The sequence below is a fragment of the Nematostella vectensis genome, chromosome 1 (genome assembly GCF_932526225.1).
Source record: "Nematostella vectensis chromosome 1, jaNemVect1.1, whole genome shotgun sequence".
Taxonomy (NCBI): Eukaryota; Metazoa; Cnidaria; class Anthozoa; order Actiniaria; family Edwardsiidae; genus Nematostella; species Nematostella vectensis.
The window spans coordinates 13357118-13383968 of record NC_064034.1 but is presented as its reverse complement, the minus strand read 5'-3'; the positions used below and the strand labels follow the sequence as shown (position 1 = coordinate 13383968).

The 26851-nt window shown below is 41.2% G+C and overlaps 2 protein-coding genes across 3 annotated transcripts; one reads left to right on the top strand and one right to left on the bottom strand.

Annotated features, from left to right (window-relative positions):
* Nucleotides 1-33: 33 nt before the first annotated feature.
* Nucleotides 34-16951, bottom strand: LOC5515868 (terminal uridylyltransferase 7). Of its 2 annotated transcripts, none has more exons than XM_048731895.1 (25): nucleotides 16419-16951; nucleotides 14202-14276; nucleotides 13755-13871; nucleotides 12503-12683; nucleotides 11297-11437; nucleotides 10805-10874; nucleotides 10620-10656; nucleotides 10224-10313; nucleotides 9829-9948; nucleotides 9024-9097; nucleotides 8749-8858; nucleotides 8582-8632; nucleotides 8219-8287; nucleotides 7933-8097; nucleotides 7335-7477; nucleotides 6774-6975; nucleotides 6527-6613; nucleotides 6214-6404; nucleotides 5763-5921; nucleotides 5314-5502; nucleotides 4690-4861; nucleotides 3242-4356; nucleotides 3026-3100; nucleotides 1453-2764; nucleotides 34-882 (listed from the first exon to the last, which is right to left on the bottom strand). In XM_048731895.1, exons 1-25 carry the CDS (start codon nucleotides 16581-16583, stop codon nucleotides 848-850), a joined length of 5145 nt encoding a protein of 1714 aa, XP_048587852.1. In that variant the 5' UTR covers nucleotides 16584-16951; the 3' UTR covers nucleotides 34-847. The 2 variants fall into 2 exon arrangements, with proteins under 2 accessions (XP_048587852.1, XP_048587853.1); XM_048731896.1 differs by having other exon boundaries at nucleotides 14202-14272; nucleotides 16419-16556.
* Nucleotides 16952-17202: 251 nt separating this feature from the next.
* LOC5515917 (histone acetyltransferase KAT6A) lies at nucleotides 17203-25001 on the top strand. The gene is made up of 8 exons (XM_048731897.1): nucleotides 17203-17814; nucleotides 19131-19251; nucleotides 19587-19705; nucleotides 20338-20419; nucleotides 20698-20904; nucleotides 21251-21370; nucleotides 22670-22827; nucleotides 23425-25001. The coding sequence occupies exons 1-8, from the start codon at nucleotides 17347-17349 to the stop codon at nucleotides 23575-23577; spliced, it is 1428 nt and encodes a 475-aa protein (XP_048587854.1). The 5' UTR covers nucleotides 17203-17346; the 3' UTR covers nucleotides 23578-25001.
* Nucleotides 25002-26851: the final 1850 nt, after the last annotated feature.

Below are 26851 nucleotides of genomic sequence, written 5' to 3'. Positions count from 1 at the left end.
GTACGGATTGATGGATAAAATACGTCACAAAGATTTAAGTTAAAAATATTTATTATCGCAATTTGATGTCTATGTTACAGACAGTGAAAAGGCGTATCTGAGGAGGGACTCTCATGAAATCCAGGGCGCCATTACGACCGACATTTACTTTACGCAGCTGAATGATATACCAAGTTAAAGCGCGACACGCCATACCGTGGCCATCAAGGCATAGTTTTAAGAAAGTTGGCTTATTAGCCGACAACCTTATACCCTGGGTACCCGATTTGAGCTCAAATCGTTGTCGCCGCGAAGCTCGGAGCCTCTCGTACCCAGGGTAACAACCTTATGTCTTTTCTTGATATCCAGCGTAAGTTGAACTAGATGTACATGTGCCTTGCTGTGCAGTGACTGTCAGTGGTATCCTCATATCAAACTAAAACAAAACTTTGGTGAAATGTCTCGATGGACCTGACATCCTTGACTAACATGCACAAGCCCTGTGGCGTAAGACTGTGCGATGCAGGTTTGAAGGGTCGCACTTCAAAAACGATTAAATTATACATTTAAAACATTATCGAGTCCGGAAAGCGGACATTTTTACATGCAATGACAGCTTTCCGTTTATATCTCTAATTATTTGGACTATTTGGACATTCTGTTAAAAAAAAATCACGCGATGACGGCACAACCTATTTGTGAAATAATATGGCGTCGGTGTGTGACTGAATGTGGCATGCCGGAAATCCTTAAACTGAGGTAAAATCTGATTTGTAAAGTGCATCTAAAATATTTTGATATTACTAGTTTTCGCTACCTTCCCTCTTGCTTTGTCTACTCTGTGTCTGCGACTAGGACGGATGTAACGTCACATAGTCGTCTTCCGGATTACCGGTTCTCCACCTAAGAATATTCACACCGTAGCACATTAGTATTTAGACATTTTAAATCGAGAAACTTGTAACTACATTCACCGAAAACGTCGAGCAAGCCAAAATCTCTGGCCTATCAATTAATGGTTGTCGTTTTACTAAAAGCCTTTTCTAGTTTTCACCAGGGAAACAGAAGGCAGCATTACCAACACAGAAGAGTTAAAAACACGATGCATTTAAAATGCAGATTCACTGAAACTTACAATCGTAATTCATATTTCATTTCCTCGTCGAACATGTAGATGCTAGCCGGCTCCCTGGAGATTCAGGATTCCTGTGGAAAGGAATCCCGAATTTCCGGATAGCTGGCTAGTGAACATGGTATTACAAACATATATCATGGCAACTCGGGGAATTTAGTGATGACATCTCCATTTGGGATGACTTGTAAAATGAATGACCTCGGGATGACTAGTAACTGGCTTGTGGCGTCGACTTTAACTTCTCATCCCTCGGTTTCGGGGAATTAAATCACTTAATTCCCCCCGCGCCTATTGTACAACTTAAATAATATCATCGTTATCAATGGCCAGGTGCCTACCTGCTTTTTTGGGAGTACTGTGTGTACGATCCCGCTTCTGCCTGCTACCCGCTTCTCCTTTACTCACAGGCGAACCCTGCTGCCCTCGGCCTCTACCTCGGCCCCGCCCTCTACCCCTCCCGCCAGGAGACTGGCCCAATATTCCCTCGGGACCTTTACCACTTCCTGTAGCGGCGGCGGCGTCACTCCCAGCTGCACCTACAGCGTCAGCATTACGAGTAGCGTCCTTCCGCTTCCCTGCGAGTGCTGGCTCAATGTCTTTGCCGTCTCTATGTGGGGGCTTTTTGTTTTTATCCCGAGACCCTTTGTTCACCTTGCCGCGGTTCTCTTTTTCCCAAGCTGCTCCTGATTGACCAGTGTTTACTTCACTAGTTTCTTTGCTCTTTTTGACCAGTGTTTTCTCCTGTTCGCTCTTTCCTTGATCCACCTTTACAGAAGTCTCAGGAAATTTACATCCTTTTTGCTCCGGCAAATCCTTCTTTGGAGTTCTATCTTTTCCTCTACGTGTCATGTTTTGTTGACGCTTAGAAGGTGAATGATCCATAGCTTTACCCCCAGGAATGATATTGTCAGTTTTCTCTGGACTCTGGAACTCAAATGACGGCTCTTTAAACTCAAATCGGAAGCCAGAGTCCTGCTTTTTACCAGCAAAAGACTCTTTGACGGATTTCATGTCAAAGAGTTCGCCGCTAGCGCTCTTCTCTTTTGTGGACGTTCTCTGCTTTTTAAGGGGTGTCGCCGTGACCGAGTCACTTCCTTGTTTACTTTGACTCTCGTTTCCATTACAACTATCTTTCCCGCCCTTACTTCTGACTGCGGCCTTCAGTGGGGAGGCCGCCGTTTCTGCCTGTCCAACACGTTGGGACATGTGGGAGTCACCTTTTTCTGTTCTGTTGGGTGTTTTGCGTTTCCCTTTCTCACTCCCTGATGCCTTGGGTCGATCTATCACGACTTGACCTTGTGAAGTCTCGGAACGCGCACTTAAAGGTGCAGCTGTCCTGCCATTACCCAACATCTCCACCGATGAACCCCTATGTTCCACTTGAGGCGATGGCGTATTTCCGAAGTCGAGTAATGGCATTGGCGTCTCTCCATGGTGGTGTCCATGGCCTATCGCCGATGTCTTTTTCTCGCTATTCAAAGCAGAGGGCTTGGGGAACTGTGGCTCGTCGCTTATCAGTTTCGTTGTGCTGTCGACTAGGTCTTGACCCCATAGATTCTTCACTTTGCTGACTCTGGAGAAAAGTGCGCGCTCGTCGTCATTCCGTGGAGACTTCATGACGGGTACAAGGATTGGCTTGTGAACAAATTCCTGTAGGGAGAGGAACTGTCATCAAAGCCACTCTGACTGAAATTCCGAAATATTGCTAGTTTTGATGACGGAGCAAAAAGGATGTAAGGATGTAAGTACCTAGACAAGGATATGAAGAATGCTGAAAATGTATATTGTTTTGCTTGACGGTTCTTATTTATAATATTTTCACTCGAGTCCCGAACAGATTCTAAGTATGATTTTTATGCTTGCGTGTCAAATATCTCTTGTCACTTATCTGCGGCTTGCGTCAACACTTACCTCACTAGGGTTATTAGGGTGATCTGTCGGTGGGTCCTGCACATCTCGGAACATCTTGAAAAACTGCTCCGGTGTCTGTACAACAAACAACATTGAGTAACTAGCAATATTTCGGAATTTCAGTCAGAGTGGCTTTGATGACAGTGCCTAAGAATTTTGGTGTGAGTATCTTAAGATTTCAAAGCACGAGTCACAAAGTGTTTCCATGCTACTTACCATATTATGTTGGTGCTGCGAAGGAAGCTGCCATGCTAGGTGAGGTCGCTGAGGTGGAGGCATCAAAGGTCCTCTAGGTGGGCTTCCTAGTACCCCTGGGGCAGCAGAAAACCCAGTAGGAAGATTTGGAGGGCTTTGGTAGTGCAAGTGGGATGGCGCACTCCCTACTGCTCCGTGAGGGCTTGTCCCTGGAGGGAACCGATCACCTGAAGTGCTCTCAGAAAGACTCCGTTGCCGGTTAGGTATCAGTAACGGCCCGTCTGCAGCTAACATATCCTTTGCCATCCAATTCATGCGCGGGTGGGTAGCACCTTGGCGAGACCCTTCTGCCCCCTGGGTTTGTGCCTGAGCTGAGATAAATGCAGAAGACACTTGTGCACTGGCAGGGGTACGGCTTGGTCTAGGAGGTGACATGAAATCTTCAGGTCGTATTAGTGGTGCTGTTGAAGCTACAGGCAACCCCATCCTGGCTGCAGCAGCCATCTGTGCGAGGTATTGAACCTGTTGCTGGGTCTGTGGGCACGCCAGCCCTCTTGGGTCCTCAACTTGAATTGAACGAGGTTTGTGTGGGTGCTCTAGGACTTTTGGTGGAGCTTGGGTTATCTCTTTTTTGGTATCTTGATTAGCACACTTTGCTGGAATAGGTTCCGCAGATGGCTGTGGTGGCTTGACCAAACCATTACTCGGTAGAGACCCAGAGGTTTGGGTGTCTCCTGCTCCAGAGGTGGCTTTAGTGATAGGCCGAGAGGGAGATGACGCAGCTCGGCTCCTATAAAATGTATCTACCAAGGCAAACGGACGATTACTCAGCTCCGACTTTTCCATTTTTCTATCCTTCTCCTCCATTTTCCGCTCTTTATGTCTATTTTTAGACGACAAGGAGCAATCCTTAGCCAAATGCCCAATCCGGCCGCAGACTCGGCAGTTCCGATCGCAAGGTGCAAGAGCGCCGTCTGTTAGGTAGTCTACATTGAAGAAGTATTCATCATAAAGCTGTAGCGGAAGTTGGATTGGCGTGCCAAAGCGCTCTCGGCCACGTCTGAACACAAGAGAGATGAAGGTCGCCATCTTACGGGTTATACCCGCCCCGAGATTGTGTGACAGATTGAAAGGATCTGAAGACATACAAAAGGTGTTTAGGGCGTTTTTTTTGCTTCGTTTACAGTGGCACCGAAACATGTTTTATGAAATGTTCTTCTCGGTGTGGTTGATAGTTGCAAAAGTTCATGAGTTTTTCTTAAGATTCTTAAGCATTTCAAAATCTAATATCAGTTTGAACATGAACAAATACGACACTTCGTCAGTAACAACAAATCAATCATAGCATTATCTTTGATAAAAATTCAAAATATTTATCTTGAATTTTGAGAAAAAGACTTTTAAGACAAACATAAAACTTTCCCCAAATTTAGGACCTTAAAAAGGCCAAATAAATAGTCTACTGTTACCTTCAATTGCGAACTCATGTTTCGTCCACATCTTCTCGAATTTAGTGAGACGCTTGCTCCTTCTACAGCAGACAACATCGTGTTCCCAGTCAAACGTCTCCGTGTAGTAGCGCAGGAAGCCCAGCCACAGCAAGCCCACGCTCTCCCTGTTCTTGGATTTCCACACTTTTGGCTGTTAGGACAAACTTGTGTCAAAAAACATCGAACAAAAGCTGACATGATTGACAAGCTACATAGGAATGCATCATGACCTGTAATGAGGAATCAATACGGTTCTACTTCTGGATAAACGCAGAACTTGAAGAGACAATTAACAGATTGGAAAGTAAGACAGATAGAGATGCCTATACTAAAACAGCTTGGATTAAAACGATTTTGGGCAGGTCGTTGAAATTCCATCAGTTGAAATTCCAATTGTTTGGGAGCTGTCCATTGTTTGGCACTTTGAGCACGGCTATAGACAGTTATTCACATACTAAGTAATGTACTGGTGTGAATACAATTAGTACTTATTCTCAAAATCAAATCAACACCCAAACATCGATAAAATCAATAAGGCATTGATTGAGTTGATTTTATTATAATTTGGAAGAGGTAGTTTTGCAAAATGCTGAAATCGCTTACCAGGTTTGGCAGGTCGTTGTAATACCAACAGTTCCATCCTTCGATCATATTGTTTGGGCACTGTCCGTTGTGTAGTTCTTGGAGGATGGGTATGACGGGAGGCTGGCAAGTCTGCAGATAGTGCAACAGCATCAGGATGTACGCGTACGATGACAAGCTACCCTTGGACGCGTCACCAATATCACACACCTGTAACACCAACAAAGATTTGTAGATTATATTTCATCTTTAACAAGGGCCAGGATGGTCACCCTGTTAAGCAATCATGATACATCATAGCACCCATTAAATCCAGAACGCTCAACAAGGCATGCTCACTCATCTGTATACATCAGAAAACAACTAACGATCCGGAACACATGGCTGTTCGCGCAAATCATTTCATTTAACGTTGTATAGTGCACACGTGACGTGCACAGTACATAAATGTCGTATATCCGATGGTTTACCTTGGCGAATATCTTAAGGGTGAAGCCGAGCTGCCTGACCCTTACGTCAAGGTCAGCATACGTTCTCAACATCCGGGAATTCTCTAGAGCTAGAGTGTTGTACAGGCTGATGTCACCTTCACGCTTCACGCTACGTATGTAGAACTTGACGATAGGGACCTGGTAATGAGACAAAGGAACATGATGATAAGAACAAAAAAAGTTGGACAATAGGACTGGGGATGAGCGGGAGGGACTTGACGATAGGGACTGGGGATGAGCTGGGGGGACTTGACGATAGGGACTGGGAATGAGGTAGGGGAACAGGACAGTAAGGACTGGGGATTACCAGAGGGACTTGCCGATAAGGACTGGGGATGAGACAAAGGAACAAGAGGATAGGTACTGGGGACATCGACAAGCTATGAGCCCAGGATTGCGACCTGTTTATTATATTTACAGCACAACTAACCTTTGCTGTAGTGATGGCCAGCACATTTCTTATGTCAGAGTGCTGTTTGAGCTTCTTACTCAGGTCATGAATGACCTTGATTGGGTCAACATCGTCTTTCGTTTTGCCATCAAGAGTCATACAGATGTCAAGATCGCTTTCCTTGAAGCCAAACCCGTTTACAGACGAGCCGAATAAGTAGAGACAGGCAGCTTAAACAGAACCATGCTCAACAATTAGTACAGTTGCAAGTGAAGCGCATTTGATCATGAATTCCACGAGAAATAATCTATTAAAACAATTCTAATTATCACAGTGTAAAGGGTCATCTTACCTGGGTAAACTTCGCGGATATAATCCTCCAAGTTTCTGAGCACCTCTTGCCTAAACTGCCCCTCCATGTGATTCAGACCCATCGTCTCTTAATTTAGGGAAATTGGGAAAAAGGCAATCATTTTATTTGCTGAGCACTTTAAATGGTGCAAACTGAAATTAAATTGTTTTCTATATAAATGTTTTTGTTTATAGCTGGAAAATTTATGCGGAATGTGCCTCCTTAGGTCAAGAATAATAGAGCTTACCCCCAACCCTGATGCACGCTGCATCAATGATGTTTTGATAGACCTTGGTCATCCTGGGCAGTGCCACGATGACTGGCTTTTTCAGGTCTGGGCACTCCTCCTTGATATGACCATCCTTCTTGCAGTAACAACACGTGAACACCGGCGCGTCACCCCCAGTGAGTATGCTACTGTCGAATTTGTACACAATAGTCGAGGTAGGCTGTAAAGTTGGAATTTCATAACATGCCTTTTAAAGCTTTTACAATACACCAGAAAACAAAGAAACGATGTATTAATGTTTTTATCAGAATATTGAAACTGCTAGCTTAGAATCCTGTTTTTGTAGCAATCCATGTCATACTCAGCATTGTGTATTTTGTTTTGCTTCAGTTGAGGCGGCTCTTATTAAAAATAATGAAGTCTAATGAAGCTAATGGAGTGGCAATATGCATATAAACGGCCTCCAAGTATAAATAAAGTGAAACAAATATTTACCATAGCGGTGGGCACTTCGAAGAATACCCTTACAGGTACAGTATCTAAGAATACTAAGCAATACGAGGACAGGATTTACTTTACCCTAACAACAGCAAGCTGTTCCATTTTTTCAGACAACTTTTCAACTTCAACTGGAGGTTCGTCTTTGTTTGGTGTACAATTACTTTGAACATCGTCACCATCTTCTAGATCTTCCATGTCAAATATCCCCTCCTCTATGTCACCTTAAATATTAATGTGACTATTCGTGTTGAAAAAGGAGCAGAGAATCATGGGTGTCATAGGTCAATCAAGGTCCATAGTATGAAGGGGCGTGTTGCATCTTACAAGTGTGTCCCACTTTCTAGTAGGGGTAAGCGTGTGTAACGCATAACTGACGAGATTTAGTAGCAATGGGGTAACATGTTGGGTGTGTGGGATGCACTCAACCAGTTTCCTAATTGGCAAGATCGAATAGAGTAGCAATTAGGTCACATACATTTCCTTTTGATTGGCTAATCTGAATTGGACTGTCCAGTGAATCAATTATTGATGCAAAAAGAGATTGTATGAGGCTTCATAAAAGTAGAGATTCGAACTCTGACTTTTTTATGCTGTTCTATAAAGGCTATTTAACATAGCATGACTGTGCCACCATGACTATTATGTATGGCACAAATGTGCTACACACAGTTCCCACCTGCATCTCTGACTTCCTCATTAGTGCTTGTCTCCATCTGGTTGGACTTATCATCTTTGGGTGAGCTATTGTCTTCTTCATCTGTTTCTTGCTCTTCTTGAACTTCAACATCTTCTGAGCAGTCACTGGTCTTGGAGTACCAGCTAGGAACAAGCTTAGCTTCAGCTTTTAACATAAACATGTGGACAAAAAGGTGCTTAGTTAGTAGTGCAAAAATAAATTACTGTGAAAATAGCAGCAGATACAGGATAACCATTGCTGGCACTATTTAAACTAGGTCACCCACCTTTTGGTTTCTGAACTTTTCCAAAATAGAGGAATGATGAGCAGAAGCAGTGGAACACATAATCAAACACTGCAGAAGAAAGATGGTAGCAGAAATAAGTAATCACAACACTTATTGAGAAGAGAGCAATAAAATATCTTTTATTGAGGAGCATTGTTCATGGCTTTTTTAATGCCCTCAACCTTGGAGAAAAAATAATGAACCAAAGACTTTAGAAAATGACAACTAGGTTTTTTAGGTGCCTAATAGATGGAATAGTGAGAAAATATACAATCGGCCAGGAAGCTTATGGATAACAAATTTGATTCAATTTCTGAAAGAGTACAAACACGAAAACTACAATACTTTAAAACAAGCACATACCTTTATCGCTGTGTAAAGATGTACCAACATTTCGTTTTGATGAGCAGGGATCTGTTTTAAAAGAAATAGTCCAACTATTTTAAATTATAAGCTTATAGGACTAGTAGAAATCAATAATAATTTGGTAACAAAGGGAAAGACTATCTGCTGTACACTAGGCAGACTACCTTCAATAGCGAATCGTCTGCGACCCCACCCTTTGTCTTCTCTGAAATTGGAGGGCCCTTGCTTAATGGTTACATAGCATTCCTCTATATTGAATTCTACACAGTAATATCTACAAAAAAGCAACACAAACAAAAGCAACATTTAGCAACATAAAGTTTTATAACAGCTCAGAACCAGGGAGGTGCGAGAATAGGGTTTATCAGATCAACTTGTAATAGAGATTATACAAATAATGCTGAAGTTCTCAAAATATGTGTGCAAAATGTCAACTTACCTAAATAATTTGAACCAAAGCTCCCCCAAACTATAAGACTGTAATTCAGTTTGTGTTGTTTTCTCATTTTCCTCCTATTAAAAAAATAACAAGGTAACAGTAGCTTTAATTGGGTTAGGGTAAAAGACACTTGCAGGAAGGGAATTTTTCTCTTATCTATTTCATGGTGGTTATGTTAAGTTCACCTTAAAAATGTCATGCTAACATGATGAACATTGTTAATATGAAAATGGGTATTTAATGTTGTGTTATTTACACCCTCTGTTGCAGTTGTTGTAGTTGATGATATTGCAAAATGCACATTCAAGCTTAAGATTTCAAATAAATGGGGTATCTAGCTGTTTTGGGCTTACCCCAGCCATATTCAAATTTACCATACCCCAGAAATAAATATGTTAGCAGTAGGTGGGCTGCCCACACACTGACATTCTGTTACATTGCAAGGCCATACCAGGTGCTTGTTACTGCCCAATCCCCTTCCCCCAAATACCTCACAACTGGTATATCAAATAAATGTGGTTTTGCTATGGCACAACATAGGTGGAAATTGTGTAATACCTATAGTACTATAAAATAAAATAATCTTTATTTATAGTGTTACATTATGTGAAAGCTTTCAAACTAATGGCCCTCACTACTAGCAATGCAGGATGAAGACAAATTATACATAGAGGTTCCCTCTAAAATGAATGATAAGAATCCATTTGTCCATCCTTAAAATGCATTGTTGTTGCTCTCTGAGGGGAATATAAAAACTCTTCTAATTGTGGTATAAAGGCTATTGCAAATTGCAAATTTATCTCACCTGTTTTAAACTTAGCTTGGGTAGTGCAGGTGGCTTCAACCTTTGCATGAAATGTATAACTAGGAGGGCGAAGGCATATGTGGGGATACCACCCTCTGACTGACGGTCTATGGAACACATCTAAATAGACAAAACAGTATCAAGACATACATTCAGTCTGGCCTCTCAGAATTATTGAGAGTTTGCTGTGCTTCTTTCCCCATTTGCTAAACAAGTTACAAGTGGAGAACACATCCAGGATGTTAGAAGATAAAATGCAAATATGAGGAATGAAGATGTCAATCAATGTTGTAAACTGCATGTCAATATTAGTCTAACATTGAAACTAGGATACAATTATGATAAAATAATAGCCCAGTCACAATAAATTGTCACACATGCCATGTAAAACTAACCTTTGCCCAATATCTGAAGGCAATAACAAGCTTTCTGACAATGGGGTTGAAATCTCCATATCTCTTGAGTAAAACATTTGTGTTAGATGCCTGCAATTCAAGAGAAAAGGACACATAATTTTACAGTTGTGGTAAAAGAGGGGCCTCAGAGTCTGTTCTTGCTTTGATGAAATGCAAAAAAAGTTATTAATGCCAATGAAATTGTCAGAGTATAGAGAGAAGCGTACATTTAATGTACACTAGTTTATAAGATCTTGAAGCTTAAAGGCTTATGTCCTAAATCTGCTGCAAATTAGATTCTGAAATAAAGCACCCCCTTAACATAAAAAGGGGCTGTTAAGAGCATTTACCCATTAAACAAACAAGCTATGAAAAAGTGTAAAGTAGTGTACTCACAGTGCAATTACCACAACTTAGCTCACAAGTCAGGCCCCTGAAAGCAAGAACAAAAAGTAAGGGTTTTATTTCTAAAAAAAAAATTATTATATACTTATTATATAATTATTCTCATTAACAATAAACCATAAATGACACAAGTCAGAGCAAGAGTCTATAAGTATTAAATCAACGAGTCAACTAACGTTTTTCTGTGCTTAAAAGTTATCTGAGGAACTTTTCTGTCGAATTCTTCGGTTACTTCTGTACAGTTCGCTATGTAGAATAAAACAACAAGTGTTAGCAGTTACTTATTTAACATTTAGTACAGAACTTGAAGTAATAAATAAAAAGGCTTGGTTAACATTTGAGTTTAAAGAAGCACACAACAGATGTCCACAAGTAGCCCCTCTTCACAGCATGCTATTGAATTTTACGCCTTTTTCTTTTTTTTTTTACTTAAATTAAAGAAAATCCTTAAAATCTACATTTGTTATGCTGCACTTTGTAGCCATTCTATTTTAATTTTAACACATTTTAACACTTAACTTTTAATATCTGCAGTGTTCCCATTAATTGTGTGATTGAAGTGTCAATAAATGTGTGCATGAAAAGCACAAAAACTAATACAGCACAGAAATCCCCACACTTACTCTTAACTAAACTTGTATTTGTAAATGTAGGCTTACCATACATACCATTGTTTTGTAAAATATTCAAAATTGAAAGTAATGCTTGAGGTATGGGGATTTCTTCAGGGATACTTAGGTCCAAGTTGACATCACTGGTCTTGAACCCAAAGCAACACAAAGATGATCCGTACAGAGACACTGTACTGCCTGGGGCAACAACAAAATCTTCATTAGGAAAAAGCTATTGTTCTTCCATGTTTTATCCACCAGAGCTTACTTTAAAAAGCACAGTGCAAACTGTGCCTTTGGGTGATCAAGGCAGTCAAGGCTAAACACTTTTGCCAATTTAGCCCACTCTGAAGATATAACAAATTAAAAATTAACATAAAAGCCGTTTTTTGAAATAATAAGGGTGGTTTTCTCAATTGCTAGCTTCCCAACAGCATTTGAAGTTACCTCGGCTAAGTACCTTGGCTTGCAGTCTACCTACTGTACTGTGTAGAACTTACATGCAAAGGCAAATTTCCCATACCCTAGGACATAAATCTTACCCCCTGCAACAAAGTGATGCTGTGTGACAACATGCTAGTAGAGCAAACTTAAGTATTACAGTGAGGACACAGAAAGTGGGTCATGCTGAGCAACTTTGACCAATCAAATTCGGTTTGAACACAGTCAACATTTTGAAAAAAAAGTTCAATGAAAAACACCAGACATTGGTAATTCAATCTTGTACAGGTAGTGGATCCTGGGAATGTACAAATAAGAGTGATAATGTCTGGCGTTTCTCATTGGCTAAAATATATTTTTTTAAGGTGTTCAAGCTGAATCTGATTGGTCAAAATTGTTCAGCATGGCCCGCTTTCTGTGTCCTCACTGTAAGCATACGTAACATTGTTTTGAGGAGGACACATTACTTATTACATGCCAATAGTTTTTGGGGCAAGTGCCCCCAGAATTATAGTGAAATGACCAGTAGGGGGGTGGCTCTGCCCTCCCCCCCCAATTTTTAAAATGTTTCTGTATCTTGCCCCAAATACTTTTAGAACTGTTACAGCTCTGAAATAAAAAAAAACAAGATTTTTATACTACTGTAGTTTTTCAAAATGTTCTGCCACTCATGGCTCTTCTTTTTAAATCAAAACTTGTTAGTGCTTCCATTTGATCTGAGGTAAGTCTGCAAAAAATAAAAGGTTTTTGGAAACTCCAAAAAAGAAAAAAAAAAGGTTTTTGGAAACTCTAAAAAGAGTCCTAATAAAAAGCATACAGTACCTGGAATGGAAGAAGCAATAAGGTTCTCCATTTCCTTAGCAATCTGTTGCCTGATGGGAAGGTCTTGTTCAGGGCTAAGACCTTGCTGTGCAACGACTGACTCCAGTAGCAACTCTAAGGCAGTTATATGAGGGACAGAAGGGAATGGTAGTCGGCTCATCTTAAGCCTCATGCCTTTGGTCTTCAAGTGTAACAAGCAAATCATAGTCATAACATTAGTTGATTATCTATAATAATGTTTATGTTATTGTATAATACTAAAATTGAATAAAATACAAGATGAAATCGATATTTCATCATATAACCTGGTTTATACGAACATCAGTAGCACAACTAAACATAGCTCATTCGATGGTCTAATGAAACTAAGCCACTACTTTTTTATAGAAAATTTTGTTTTATTTAGCTGCAGTCAAACTTGAGATTTCCAAAACACAAAGCTTGTTGTCTTGTTTAGCAATCCTGTCATTAAAAATGTTTTAGCCAATTATTCAATTATTGTAATACAGTATGGGCTGTCATATAATCAAAAGGCTAATGTTGCCACAATGAAAACATGTGAAAACGTGTAAATATTGGTGGTGGTGGTGGCGGTGGTGGTGGTGGCGGTGGTGGTGGTGGCGGTGGTGGCGGTGGCGGTGGTGGCGGTGGCGGTGGCGGTGGTGGCGGTGGTGGTGGTGGCGGTGGTGGCGGTGGCGGTGGTGGCGGTGGCGGTGGCGGCGGCGGCGGCGGTGGCGGCGGTGGCGGCGGTGGCGGTGGCGGCGGTGGTGGCGGCGGTGGTGGCGGTGGCGGCGGTGGTGGCGGCGGCGGCGGTGGCGGCGGCGGCGGCGGCGGTGGCGGTGACGGTGACGGTGACGATCGATGACGGTGACGGTGACGGTGACGATCGATGACGGTGACGGCGGCGGCGACGGCGACGGCGACGGTGACGGTGACGGTGACGATCGATGACGGTGACGGTGACGGTGACGATCGATGACGGTGACGGCGACGGCGACGGCGACGGTGACGGTGACGATCGATGACGGTGACGGTGACGGTGACGATCGATGACGGTGACGGTGACGGTGACGGTGACGGTGACGGTGACGATGACGATGACGATGACGATGACGATGACGATGACGATGACGATGACGATGACGATGACGATGACGATGATGATGATGATGGTGAAGCCCATGCATATGAAAGTGTTGAATAACCTCTTATAATTTAATGTTATTTGTTATACAATAATCCCTTTATGTACCTTGAGTCGCTTCTTGTGTACTCTGCCATTGATATGGCCTTTCAATTGGTTGTATCTCTCGAGAGATGTATTGCAAACCTCACAGTAGAATTCCCTTTCACCATATTTCTCTGAATTCTGAAAAAAATACCATGGCAAATGAAAAAAAGAATACTTGTTTTCTACCTCATAAATTCAAAAATCATGCAGTGGACATCTGCAAGCTTGAATCCTCAATTGACCAAGCAACAACAGTGAATTTAAGCTCTACTATATAAACATGATCCTATGTCATGTTTATAGGTAAGTGACAAGTAGTATGAAACATCTTTTTTTGTTCTATGGAACATTGTTTTTGGCTGGGGAACAATTTTTTTAAAATAGAATTTTAGAGTATTTAAGGAGATTAATATATTGATTGTTGAAACAACCAAGATTAAAAGTAGAACAGGAACAGAAGTGGAGTACCTTCAGCTTCTTGACAGCTACAACAAAGTGTTCAGTCTCAAGTTTTTGTATAAATGCAGGGTCTTGTACAACTATCTTTGAAACAAATATATATATATATATTATAAATATGTATAATGCATGAGTGCAGGCATTCATAGTAGATATATCTTATAACGGTATATAATGTACCGTTTCATCCCTACAAGCCTGTTTGGTGGCCGACTCATCAGTTCCTCCATGGTACCCACTCCCAACATGGTACTTACCCAAACATTGTACCCAACCCAACATGCTACCTATTTTAACAGGATGCCCAACCCAACATGGTACCCCACCAAACATGATACCTTTCCCATTATGGTACATTCTCAAACATGGTCCCTTTTCCAACACGCTATCTACAGAAACATGACACCTTTTCCAATATGTTACCATCTTCTGCATGCTACCTAGACCCTAACATGGTAGCCATCCTAAAAGGGTACATTTCACAAAATGATACCTACCATCAAAATGGTAACTACCGCAAAATAGTATCCGCCCTCATCCCCCTCATGGTACCCACCCCAAGGTGGCACCTACCCTAACATGCTACCCCAATATGGTACCTACCCTGATATGGTGTCCACCCCAATATGGTACCTACCCTGATATGGTACCCACACCCACCCAATATGGTACCTACCCTGATATGGTGTCCACCCCAATATGGTACCTACCCTGATATGGTGTCCACCCCAATATGGTACCTACCCTGATATGGTACCCACACCCACCCCAATATGGTACCTTACCTACCCCAACATGGTACACACCCCAACATGCTACCCACTTCATGGTTCTGTACCTTACCTACCCCAACATGCTACCCCAATATGGTACCTACCCTGATATGGTGTCCACCCCAATATGGTACCTACCCTGATATGGTACCCACACCCACCCAATATGGTACCTACCCTGATATGTTGTCCACCCCAATATGGTACTTACCCTGATATGGTACCCACACCCACCCCAATATGGTACCTTACCTACCCCAACATGGTAACACCCCAACATGCTACCCACTTCATGGTTCTGTACCTTACCTACCCCAACATGCTACCCCAATATGGTACCTACCCTGATATGGTACCGACCCCAATATGGTACCTTACCTACCCCAACATGGTACTTACCCCAACATGCTACCCACCCCATGATACCTAACCCATGGTACCTGTCTCAACATGGTACCTACCCCAATATGGTACCCACCCCGACATGGTACCTTACCTACCCCAACATGGTACTCACTCCAACATGCTACCCCAATATGGTACCTACCTTGATATGGTACCCACCCCAACATGGTACTCACCCCAACATACTACCCCAATATGGTACCTACCCTGATATTGTACCCACCCCAACATGGTACCTTACCTACCCCAACATGGTACTCACCCCAACTTGCTACCTCAATATGGTACCTACCTTGATATGGTACCCACCCCAACATGGTACTCACCCCAACGTGCTACCCTAATATGGTACCTACCCTGATATGGTACCCACCCCAACATGTTGCCTTACCTACCCCAACATTGTACTCACCCCAATATGGTACCAGCCCTGATATGGTACCCACCCCAACATGCTACCCTAACATGGTACCTTACCTACCCCAACATGGTACTCACCCCAACTTGCTACCCCAATATGGTACCTACCCTGATATGGTACCCACCCCAACATGGTACCTTACCTACTCCAACATGGTACTCACTCCAATATGGTACCAGCCCTGATATGGTACCCACCCTAACACGGTACCCAACCCGTGGTACCTGTCTCAACATGGTACCTACCCCAAAATGGTACCCCAAAATGGTACCCACCCCAACACACTACCCAACCCATGGTACATGTCCCAGCATGGTAACTGCTGCCAATTGTGCAAATCTTATGGAAACCAGAAGTAACATAAGTGCATAGAAAAAAAAAAGAAACCCTAACACAAGGCCAGGGGAGCTGGGAGGATTTTTTAAATTATCAACATTATGGTATATGTAGTTAAAACCTTCAAAATGTTCTCTAAAATATATAGTTAGTAGTTTTTTTTATCACGCGGAATACCCGCTTTATTATCAGCTCCTAGATTATTCAAAAGGCAATTCAGTGAAATTAGCCAAGCAATACAAAGCTATAGCTAGAAAAAAATATAGAAAAAAAACGTGAACTATTTATTACCTTCTCAGTTTTCCTTCCCTCCTGACTGTGTTTTCGGACTTGTTGGCTTGTTGGACGCGAGTTCCCCTTTCCGCTATCATCTACAACAACGAAGCCAGGGCTTTGGGGTTTCTCGGAGCTTTTGACTGAAGAACTTTGCTCGTTATCATTTCCCGCATCACTCATTTTCTCTATTTTAGCTTTGTCTTTCTACACCATGGCACAATTCCACGGACTTCCCGTGCTCAGAGAGACATATTCATGGCTTCCCGGAAGAAGAAACCCTAGACTAAGAAATTGTAGAGGATCTGTCAAGCGAAAATGTCCTTGCATAAGTGGCCTGGAAATAAGCTCACAGAAAACAGAATATCCACAATGCTTGCGTCCGTCAATGGCAGATGAGTTGATTGTCACATAGCACTGTAAAGGTCGCTGCAAAGGAAGTGCTATCGGCGAAAACTTGGATGGATAACAAAGAACTCGCCGCTGAAGAGTGCCGCCATTTTCTAAATAATTTGCTCGTGCATTCGTTTTGGCGAAAGCCCGCTGTGTTTTGATGGCGAAAGCTACCGAGTATGTATTGACTGATAGTGTGAGATGTCGGTTTCGCTAATTGGCAACTATCTAACACATAAATAAATTCCTTTTTAAAAGAATAGAGAAAAAGATAATCTAAATCACTTTTTTTCAATTTAAAGAGTCTTTTTAGAGTTAAATATGGCCTTAATTTTATTTGTACAAGTCAATAGTTGTTCGGTTAGCACTCGCTATCGCCCGGAAGGTACGACCGTAGCTGCCAGTTGTCGTGCTGCAGAACCTGATCAGTCATGCAAGAACTGCGGCGGAAAAGTTTACTCGCGTCGCTTCGAAATGCATAACACTAGAACAAGTCCTTACCTCCTTTAGTTAGTTTCTGAACATATTTAAACCCTTATTGTATCAAAACGTAATGGCTGAAAACCGTCCTAAATACATGAACTGGATTCTAGAATGCATCAATCTGCTAAGAAGTCGAAAATCAAGGCCCGACCTCGAGCGAATTTGTAGGACTATGCTAAAATGTCACGGAGTTGAAGAGAAGGATACGGAGGACGACCTACGAGCCTTAGTTCAAGCCGGTATAGTCACCAGGCGATCTTTTAAAGGGGCAATTTCTTACAGAAATTCGGCAGGCTGGAATAGAACGCATGGTGCGGGCAAAGTTTCTAGAGCTGGGAGATGGGTTAGCGAAGCTATTCGAGCTCTCGATCGCGGCTTCGGTGCTAGTCTTCAAGACATCGAGCACTATATTTCAGCCAAGCACCCATACTATAACAATCTGAAACCACGTATCAAGATAGCTGTGAGAGACGATATCGAACATGGCCGCATATGGCTGGCTGGCGAAGGGATGTACCGGCTATTAGAATCCGCAGAGGTTAGTACAATAAGTAATCTTTTGCTTGTGCTTTTCGCCGCTTTTTCACGACTACTGATCTTATAACGGTAGTTGCCGCTTTCCGTGGTCCAAGATATTACCAACATTAACTCCAACCTAACTTATAACATTTGCCCTCGCATTATACATCAACAATTGTTGCAAGGGGTGAAAAATTAATTCAATTTTGTGGTATTTCCAAAGGTATTTTTGCGACGCGCTTGGGTTTGGTTTGGGAGGAGCACAGAAAGCGAAGGGTGTTTTCTTTTGAAATGTCCTATGCGGCGTTCTCGATGTTTTTCCTTGATTCGTGCTTTCTTTTCTAGTTTTGACTTTCTCTGCTCTTGTGATTCCTTGATTTGTTGTGTCTATTTTCTTTATCTTGCTTTGGCAGTTTTCTGTGATTCGCGAAGGGCTACAACCGGCTTTGAGTTGAAACCCTTCTGAAGTCGCTGAAGAGAGTAGCTGAATTATTGCTGTTGGATACATTTGTTGTCCCATTTGCCATATTCGGTTTTTGCCTCGAAGGCCGTCCTTTTTTTTAATCAATGATAATGTGTTTTGGGTTTTAATTTAAATCAATATAGGCTTTCTGGAAATCCATTTTAATAAATATATTTTGTCGAAACTCGCTCCTACCATTTTTTGGGTCCCATCAGGGTGCCATTGTATTTCATAGAGCTAAGCTTTTTGCTCCAAGAGAATAGCATAAAAATACTAAATCAAATCCTTAAAGGGAATGAAAAACTGTTAAAGTTAGCAATAATTTGAGTTATCAGAGAAGAAATGCCCTGTGGACATGAAGATAGGGTGCCCTACTAAGTCGGGGGGTACAGGGAGGGTGGTTTGGAGGCTCTTTGTTTGAAGAAAATAAATGTCTGAGTTACCTCCTGTAAACACCCATACCAGAAGGTCCCCATACCTAGGAACTTTAAGAAGCTTGAAGGAACCTGAATCCAGTTTGAGTTAGCCAGTTAGAATTATCAATGTGCTGTAATTGTATTTTCAGCAAATGGGGGAGGCCCATAATTCCAGAAACTATTGGCAGATTACATCACATGGTGTTCCTCCTGTTTCCCTTTTGAAGTTAAGATTGTAAACAATTCCAAATGCTTCAATGTCTCATTGCTTTATTCTTGATAAGAATATAGTAACCCCATAAAATTACATAAACTGGGTTATCAGAATATAGGATTTTTTTACAGGAAAGTTCTAGGAAAAATAGGTTTGTAAGAATGTGACAAGGCAATAATTTAACATTGAATTTTTTAATACTTATTAGTCTGTTTTTTTCTGTATTGATGCTTTCATTTCAGAGTCCTGAGAGAGAAATCTGCAGCACTGAGCCGATCTGTGACTTTTGCCTTCAGACTTCAGAGTGTAACAGACAGGGGGAATTTGAAAGCCTTCTTATTTGTAGAGATTGTGGAAATAAAGGTGAGGTTGCGTTGACTTAAGAAAAATTATAAAAACAATGATAGTTGCAATATACTAGTCTTTTTTAACAGCAACCCAAGCAGCCAAGTGGCTGCTTTTGGGCTAGAGTTGCTGACAAGAGAGACAAAAAGCTATATAATTGATTGGATTAATTGAAAGTATCAAAATAAGCATCATGTTGGCTAAAAATCTTTAAAAATATCCACATGTAAGAATTGGGGAGCAAGAAAGCATGACAAAAAATCAGTCTACCTATAACTAAAAATGCCCAGCAAATATTGATTTTAGCCAAGTTGAGCTTGTGCAGATTCTGGCATGATGTTTTCTTTCTCCAGCTCATGCAAGCTGTATGAATTACTCGGCTGATTTGACTTCAAGGATAAGGGATGATGCCGGCTCCTGGCAGTGCATTGACTGCAAAACATGTGTCATTTGTAATGATAGTGGTGATCCTGTAAGTTGAGAGCTACATGTATTTATAATGCTAAGTAATCAAAATAGCTTTATCTCTTTCTCCTGTCATCCAATTTTCTTAAAAAAGTGTGGTAATTTTGCCCTCCTCGTCCAATTATGTTGTGTAACATAGGATACTAACAGATCCAGAAGGCATGTACAAGGAATTTAGAAGAAACGTATGGCAGCTAAAAATAACAGATTTACATTCACCATATATTTTATATAGCCGTGCCCCCTTCGAATTATCCTGGAACCTCCCCATGTAAGCTACAGGTAGGCTCCATTTCTAGCTGTCAGTAGGCCTCATTGTCTGTACTGCAGACTCTTAGAAATGAGCTGAAAATCAAGCCTATCCCTGCAGGATGCATTTGAAAATTCCGAGAGAGAATTAATTATTAGTGTGGAAATGCTTCTCATCCTGATCAACCAGAACATTAACTTGTGCGTGAACTCTAACCTGGCAGACCATCTGCTATTTTCCTAATCTTTTAAACATCAAATCTCCCTTTAGTTCTACTTGAAAAAGTTGCTATAGCTGCTATGGGTATCTGTTTTTTTTTTTAATCCAAAGATCTGCTAAACGATACACACATATTATATGACTGGGTGTACATCCATTTTGACTTTTAGGGAAGTTTGCTCTTCTGTGATGCCTGTGACAAGGGTTACCACATGCAATGTCATGTTCCTCCTCTTGAAAGCATGCCTTTGGGTGAGTTCACTATTGTATGTACATTTGACTATACATGTGTTTCATACAGAACTTGTAGAGCCAAAATCAGTGGGCACAAATACTAGATATAGTCAAAATCTTGCTACCCTTAACATATTTACAATCCTCCTTTATCTCTTCTAGTTCTTATGTTTGAATTGATATTTTAGATATGATTACCTTAGAAAGAGCAACTTTTTCCTGAAATCTACATGAATAGTGTCTTGAAATATTCCAGTATAAAATTGATGCCATTTTGCTTTCACATTTACCTACAGGCAAATGGATCTGCTACAATTGTGAAAACCACCCCACAAACCCTGCCAGGCTAGAAGAGTTCAACGGTGTTGTTGATATCAAGGTCAGGCGAAAGGACAGCAGGAATGCAAGTGAATCAGAAACACATTTATCCACAGAATCTGGCAACTTCCCCCATGAGGACATGGAGGAGTGTATGGTTGAGGTGAAGGACATGCATGTCCAAGGTATAGCAGACAAAACGGCAATGAAATGAAATGTAGTTTGGGTTGCACACACTGTTTGAAAGTTTCTCTTGAGTGAAGCCATACATAAGCACTCTTTAACTTAAGAATTAAGCATTTATTTTTTCTAGCTTGAAACAGAAATTGAATCGATATTTAAGATATAAGTATAATTTAGCGGAAAATGGTGTCTATTTTGTTTTCAAACTCTTGAAAAAAATATATATCTTTTTGAACATCTATTTTCTAATAGATGCATCTCAATTTAGACAACATTGAATTATTGAAATACCCAAGTTTTGTTTTGTAATACGGATCCTGACAAAGCCCTGTGTTTTTGTGATTCCAGTTGATGCTGAGAATGTCCAGCGTGAGTTAGAGATGTTATCTCAGTCAACTCCCCCTCGTACCCCTCCAAGGTCAAAGCCTTCTCCAACCAATAGGGAGTCAAGCTCTATAGCATGCGGATGTGAGTATGAAAACTGAATCCTTTTGGTATTCATACCCTGCAAGTTGAAGACTGGTAGTCAACTCTGAAATTTTCGTCTTTGATTAGACTTCTTCAGAACTACTCTGCTCTGAGCAGTCTTACTGCAGACAAAAGTTTGTCAAAGTCGACTACCTTTTTTAGCCATATTTATACTCCGCTTAAAACGAACACAACTATTTGGATATTTTGAAGTAAAGTGTTATTTAGTAAATAAACCCCATCTGGCGGCTGGGATATCGGCAGATAATGTCCAAGGATGAGAAATGGTACACATATACAGCTGTAAAATTATGCAACTGTGAAGTTATCCGCCGATATCACAGTGAGCCAAAGAGAGGTTTATTTATTTTATATCCCAGTGACTAAATTGAACATGAAAAGTGTCTTCTGCGCGCGCCGTTGTGAACTGGAATGACGCAACAAGCGCGTGCTGTTATTTTTTACATATGCGTAAAATAAAAATCCATGGAGCAATTTTTTTCATTAGGACAAAAACTACAAGCATTTAAACTGATGAATTTACAACAAGGCTGTTTTCTTATTGTTCTGCTGAGAGCTGGAATAGAAAATGAAGCAAAAATTCAATTTTGAAATGTCTTCTGCGCGCGCGCTGACGTGACAGGAATGACGCCACAAGCGCGCACGCTGTTGTGAAGTTTCTGTTATTACTTTTTCTTTTTCGTTTCATCAGGATAAATTCTATAAAATTGGTGATAAAATAATCAATCTGTGCCCTCATTTCGTTTTTTAAACGCGATGAGTTTGAGGAAGTGTTGAACAGACGAAAGCGAGTTCTGACTACTCAAACATGTTCACAGGACAAATATCACTTCGCCGGCGCGCCTGATATTTGTCCTGTGAAAATGTGCACGTGACCCTTATCGACTAATGAGCGCGCGTGAAAATTCATCACTGGGATAATGATATTATGATCTGTTATATATATTTTTTAGATATCCATATTTTCGTGTTAACTCAAACCTTTTCCTTGCTGCTCCCCAAAACTTGACATCTTGTGAGAATCCGTTACGCTAAAGATACTTTGTTTATGATGTCTATGGAAATATGGGCAGCTGATATATTTTTTCAATAAAGTAGTTCAATTGACCACGACAACTTGCACCCACGCTTACTTTAAATGACTTTATTTCCCTCCAGAGTTCGAGTTAGCTGAGTTCTACTTTAAATTCATTATGGCATTTATTGACTGAAGTACGCAACTAAAGACAACTTGCTACTGTATTCTTGTTTGATCTATTTCTTTTTCTTTCTTTCTAGCTTTAAATGATGCAGTTAAAAGCACAGGAAGTATGGTAGACAACAAGCCTGACAAAAAGAACGTAACAGCCGATGCTTCAAAGTGGGAGGTCGCGGACGTCATCAAGTTTCTGGAGACTGCGGGTTTTACTGAAGAGTCTAAGAACTTTAAAGAACAGGTTTAGTGTTTTTTATCGCTTTGTCATGCTTAATTATTACAGCCTCTTCCCTGGGTACCTGAGGCTCCGCTCAAATCGTTGTCCCCGCGAAGCTCGGAGCCTCTGTTACCCAGGGTATACGGCCTCATGTTATTGGCGTAACATTGTTGCACCGATGCCATGCGCATCCACGAACCGTGTTGTGTTCCGTTGTTTTCGAACATGTGCAACGTGGGTTTCAAACCAAAAGCCATTTTTTATGCGCTCTTAGTTGTTTTTTATCCGCTTAGTCTTGCTCATTGCCCCTAAGAAACCGAACATACAGTATATGTTTTGCAGTGGAGGGTGTACTTTGCATTAAACCGAACTTCATTCTGCAACACATACTGTAGAATAAAAAACAACCTGTGCCAAGCAAAAATAATATTTTTACTTATCCTTCATTATCCTCTATTTTATCCTTTAGCACACGTTGACTTTGTAAGGACATCCCAAACATAGCCCTATCCCATCTTTTAAAACAAAAGGCTCCCGTCCTAAGACTGATCCATTTGTTGATTCTTCGTAATGTTACTACGTATTATGAACTATGTGAACAACCTTACTTTTTATTTACAGGAAATTGATGGCTCTGCTCTGTTGCTGATGTCGAGAAATGACGTGCTTACGGGGCTCTCGTTGAAATTGGGGCCTGCTCTGAAGATCTACAGTCATGTGTCCAAACTACAGCGTTGTCAGCCCAAACTTGCCACACGATCTTCAGCGCACTAGTGGGGACAGACACACTTTGTTCCTGGAGCGATTCCCAGATCACGTAATATTAGTGAGTTTTGTAGAGCGAGTCCTCTCTCGTTCTTGCTTCTTAGTGCTGGTTAGTGCGAAACCAGCCTTTAGGCAAGTTGCTGGTTCTTTGAAGCCGCATTGTCACCAGTTTACTTCCGGTCGATTACGTAACAATCTCCGATGATTTTTAACGGAAAACGCGAAAAATATTTCAAAAATATTGAAAGCAGTATGTTTATTAAGTATCTTTGAGGATGTGATTGATAATTTAGAGCGGATGGCCTGTTTAATATCTCGGATTTTAATAGATTCCTTTGTCTTTTGACGGTTGAGGTTTCCGTCGGACCTCCGGAAGTAAACTGGTGACAATGCGGCTTAAGATACATATGATGTAATGATTAGACTTAATTAGAACTTCTTATACTGTGAATGTGGAAATTTCCAGATAAATTTGATGTTTGCGCTTTTCGAAAATAAAAATAGCAAAATGCGGTTTTTCCCCAACATCTACAGTATGTAACTAAAATTTGTCAAAATGTAGTCTCTCTTAGGTTAAGTTCAAACAGCACTAACTTCAAAACCTTTTGTCAGTTCTTACAGTTGTCATATTTTAGAACTTGTAAACGAAATGACTGAAACGCGCTGTTTGGACTTACCCTTTATCAAAATTTCTATAACTTCCGTAATTTCTGAATAATAATAGAATAATTATACTATTAATTTAGCACTTTGTCGAGGACAAATAGGCTTTTTTATGAATCTGATTTCGAACATTTATCTCTAATGGCCTGTGATTAGGCTAAATATAAACCTGAGTTTTATATGATATTTTCGTATCGTTATACATACATTCTCTTCGACCATTTGTTGCCGTTCTCTTCTGTGAGTTATCTGAAAAGACAACAAAATGACGGTGTTTTCCTTTCAGAATAATCTCGTTTTTTTCATGAAACACACATCTGCATAGTCAACAAGTCTTGACTCCTTACGGTGGGTGTATTCTTGAAACTCCAGCGTATTTTTTTTTTCCATTCCAAATGCCCCTGTGTAATTTAGCCACCTTTAAAAATTACCCAAAAGACACTGGAACGAAGTTATGTTGATAAGCTCTCTTACGAGGCATAGAAGACCCTGGGGAATCAAGAATACCGAAATTGTGAGGTAGTTTAGGCTAATTCAAACTATGTATTATCCATGAGTCGAATTTAATTCAAATGATTCGAGTCTATTGTTTCATCTCCATTTGCATGTATTTGCATTGAATACGGCTCATGGATAATACGACGTTTAAACTTAGCCTTATTCACGCATTAGCTTGCAGCAAGCTATTGTATATGTAAAAAAAAACGTCACTGGGCATCTATTTTTGTGTATTTGTGGCACTTTGTAAAAATAAATAAACAATAAAATGGTGTAGTGTGGTAAATCAAATAAAATAAGAATACAAGTAAAGATAAGGATGTTGTGGTGCTTAAAGAACCCCTCAAATATAGTCTACATATCGCTAACAATCACCAGGTAACAGGGCTCGAAATATCGGGGGGCGCGTACTTCATTCGGAGTAGAGGACGACTGGGAAGAAGGGGGCATGGAAGACGTGTGAAAAAAGGTCGGCAAGTGTCTGGGTAGGAGGGTAATAGTAAATTGCACGTTCCAGGTGTCCGAAATGTATATTCTTCTCTTCATCTTCAATGATCTATCTGCTAAATCTTCCTTTAGTATCGTAGTCTAATTGTTAAAGTCGCATTGTTACCAGTTTACTTCCGGTTGATAATAATAATAATAATCAGTTTATTGACCATTATCATAGTCTAGGACTAAATTACAATGGGTGGTCAGCAAAAATATAGGAATTTATACGTATTTGTAAGTGACGAATTTGGCAAGACGTTCAGTCCTAGGAATCGGACGTTCACACCTAGTTGAGCCCGAGCGTATCCCATAGCCCAGGCCCGTACCCAGGGGGGGGGGGGTGCGAACTCACCCCCCACAACGGCTAACCCCCCTCCCCCCCCCCCCCCCCAAGAAAAATCCTGGGTTCAGGCCTGTAGCCGTGGTCAACCCTTGAGGACTGGGGAAGCAGGTGCTCAAAAAAACCCGACGACTGTATGCTTGAGATGATATTGGGGCACGCATTATCGCGGCGCTCATCCAGCTGTTGTAAGCTACAGTCCTCAAGGGCGATATCGTATGAGAGCTCGGGACAGATAATGCGTAGTGCAGATTTTTGTACATTTTCTACAAGTAGGCACAGATAATCTGGCAGGTTAGCCCAGACGGGAGATTCATATTCGAGGATAGGCCTCACAATATTCTAATAGACTAGAACAATATCCGACTTGCGTAAGGCATAAAGGCGTTTACGGGCTCTTTTGACAGTATAGTCAATATATGTAATGGCTCCAGGACAGATTACTGGACAGGTGCACACCTAGAATCTTATAAGTTGCTACTCGTTCAATAACTTGACCTGCTAGTTGTAACGGCACAGGCTGATTACGTAACAATCTCCGATTATTTTAAACGGAAAACGCAAAAAAGATTTCAAAATATTGGAAGCAGTGTGTCTATTGTATGTTTCTTTGAGGATGTGATAATTTAGAGCGGATGGCCTGTTAAATATCTCGGATTCTACAAGATTCTTTTGTCGGACCTCCGGAAGTAAACTGGTGATAATGCGGCTTTAAAATATTGAAAGCAGTGTGTCTATTGCAAGTTTCTTTGAGGATGTGATTGATGATTTAAAGCGGATGACCTATTAAATATCTCGGATTCTTATAGGTTCCTTTGTATTTTAACGGTTGAGGCCCGGAGGGGGGGGAAGGGTTGTGCTTCAGGGGGGGGGGGGGGGTGCCAGGAGCCCTAAAAAATACAAATTCTAAGAGAAATGCCTATTTTTTCTCGAATACCCCCTTTAAAAAATACCTAAGGCCCGATTTCGACCCCTAAAAAATACGACGAACATTTCTGTCAGGTCGACATGGGAAGAGCCCGCCCTCCCCCCTCCCCCCCCCCCCCTTCCCCCCCCTTCCCCCCTCCTGGGGTTGAGGTTTCCGTCGGACCTCCGGAAGTAAGCTGGTGATAATGCGGCTTTAAATAGTAACTTTAGAAGCACACTAGCATACACACATTGGCACCAGTCGGGCCAAGACGGGACGCTAGCACAGTCTATTACCCGTGCAGTTCGGCAACCATGGACAGCTGTTCCGTCCTTATTAGGACTCGTCAGCATGGCATAGCCGGTTTGCCTCAGTTAAACTTC

What these genes read in the sequence shown, in the direction of transcription:
- LOC5515868 (XM_048731895.1), bottom strand. Translation starts at nt 16,583, where the DNA reads ATGAGTGATGCGGGAAATGATAACGAGCAAAGTTCTTCAGTCAAAAGC. An exon ending in CCTTCAGATATTGGGCAAAG is followed by an intron (nt 9,949 to 10,223) that starts GTTAGTTTTACA and finishes TTGTCTATTTAG; the next exon opens with ATGTGTTCCATAGACCGTCA. An exon ending in CCAAGCTAAGTTTAAAACAG is followed by an intron (nt 9,098 to 9,828) that starts GTGAGATAAATT and finishes TTTTTTTAATAG; the next exon opens with GAGGAAAATGAGAAAACAAC.
- LOC5515917 (XM_048731897.1), top strand. Translation starts at nt 17,347, where the DNA reads ATGGCTGAAAACCGTCCTAAATACATGAACTGGATTCTAGAATGCATC. An exon ending in GTAATGATAGTGGTGATCCT is followed by an intron (nt 19,706 to 20,337) that starts GTAAGTTGAGAG and finishes TTTGACTTTTAG; the next exon opens with GGAAGTTTGCTCTTCTGTGA. An exon ending in GAAGGACATGCATGTCCAAG is followed by an intron (nt 20,905 to 21,250) that starts GTATAGCAGACA and finishes TTGTGATTCCAG; the next exon opens with TTGATGCTGAGAATGTCCAG.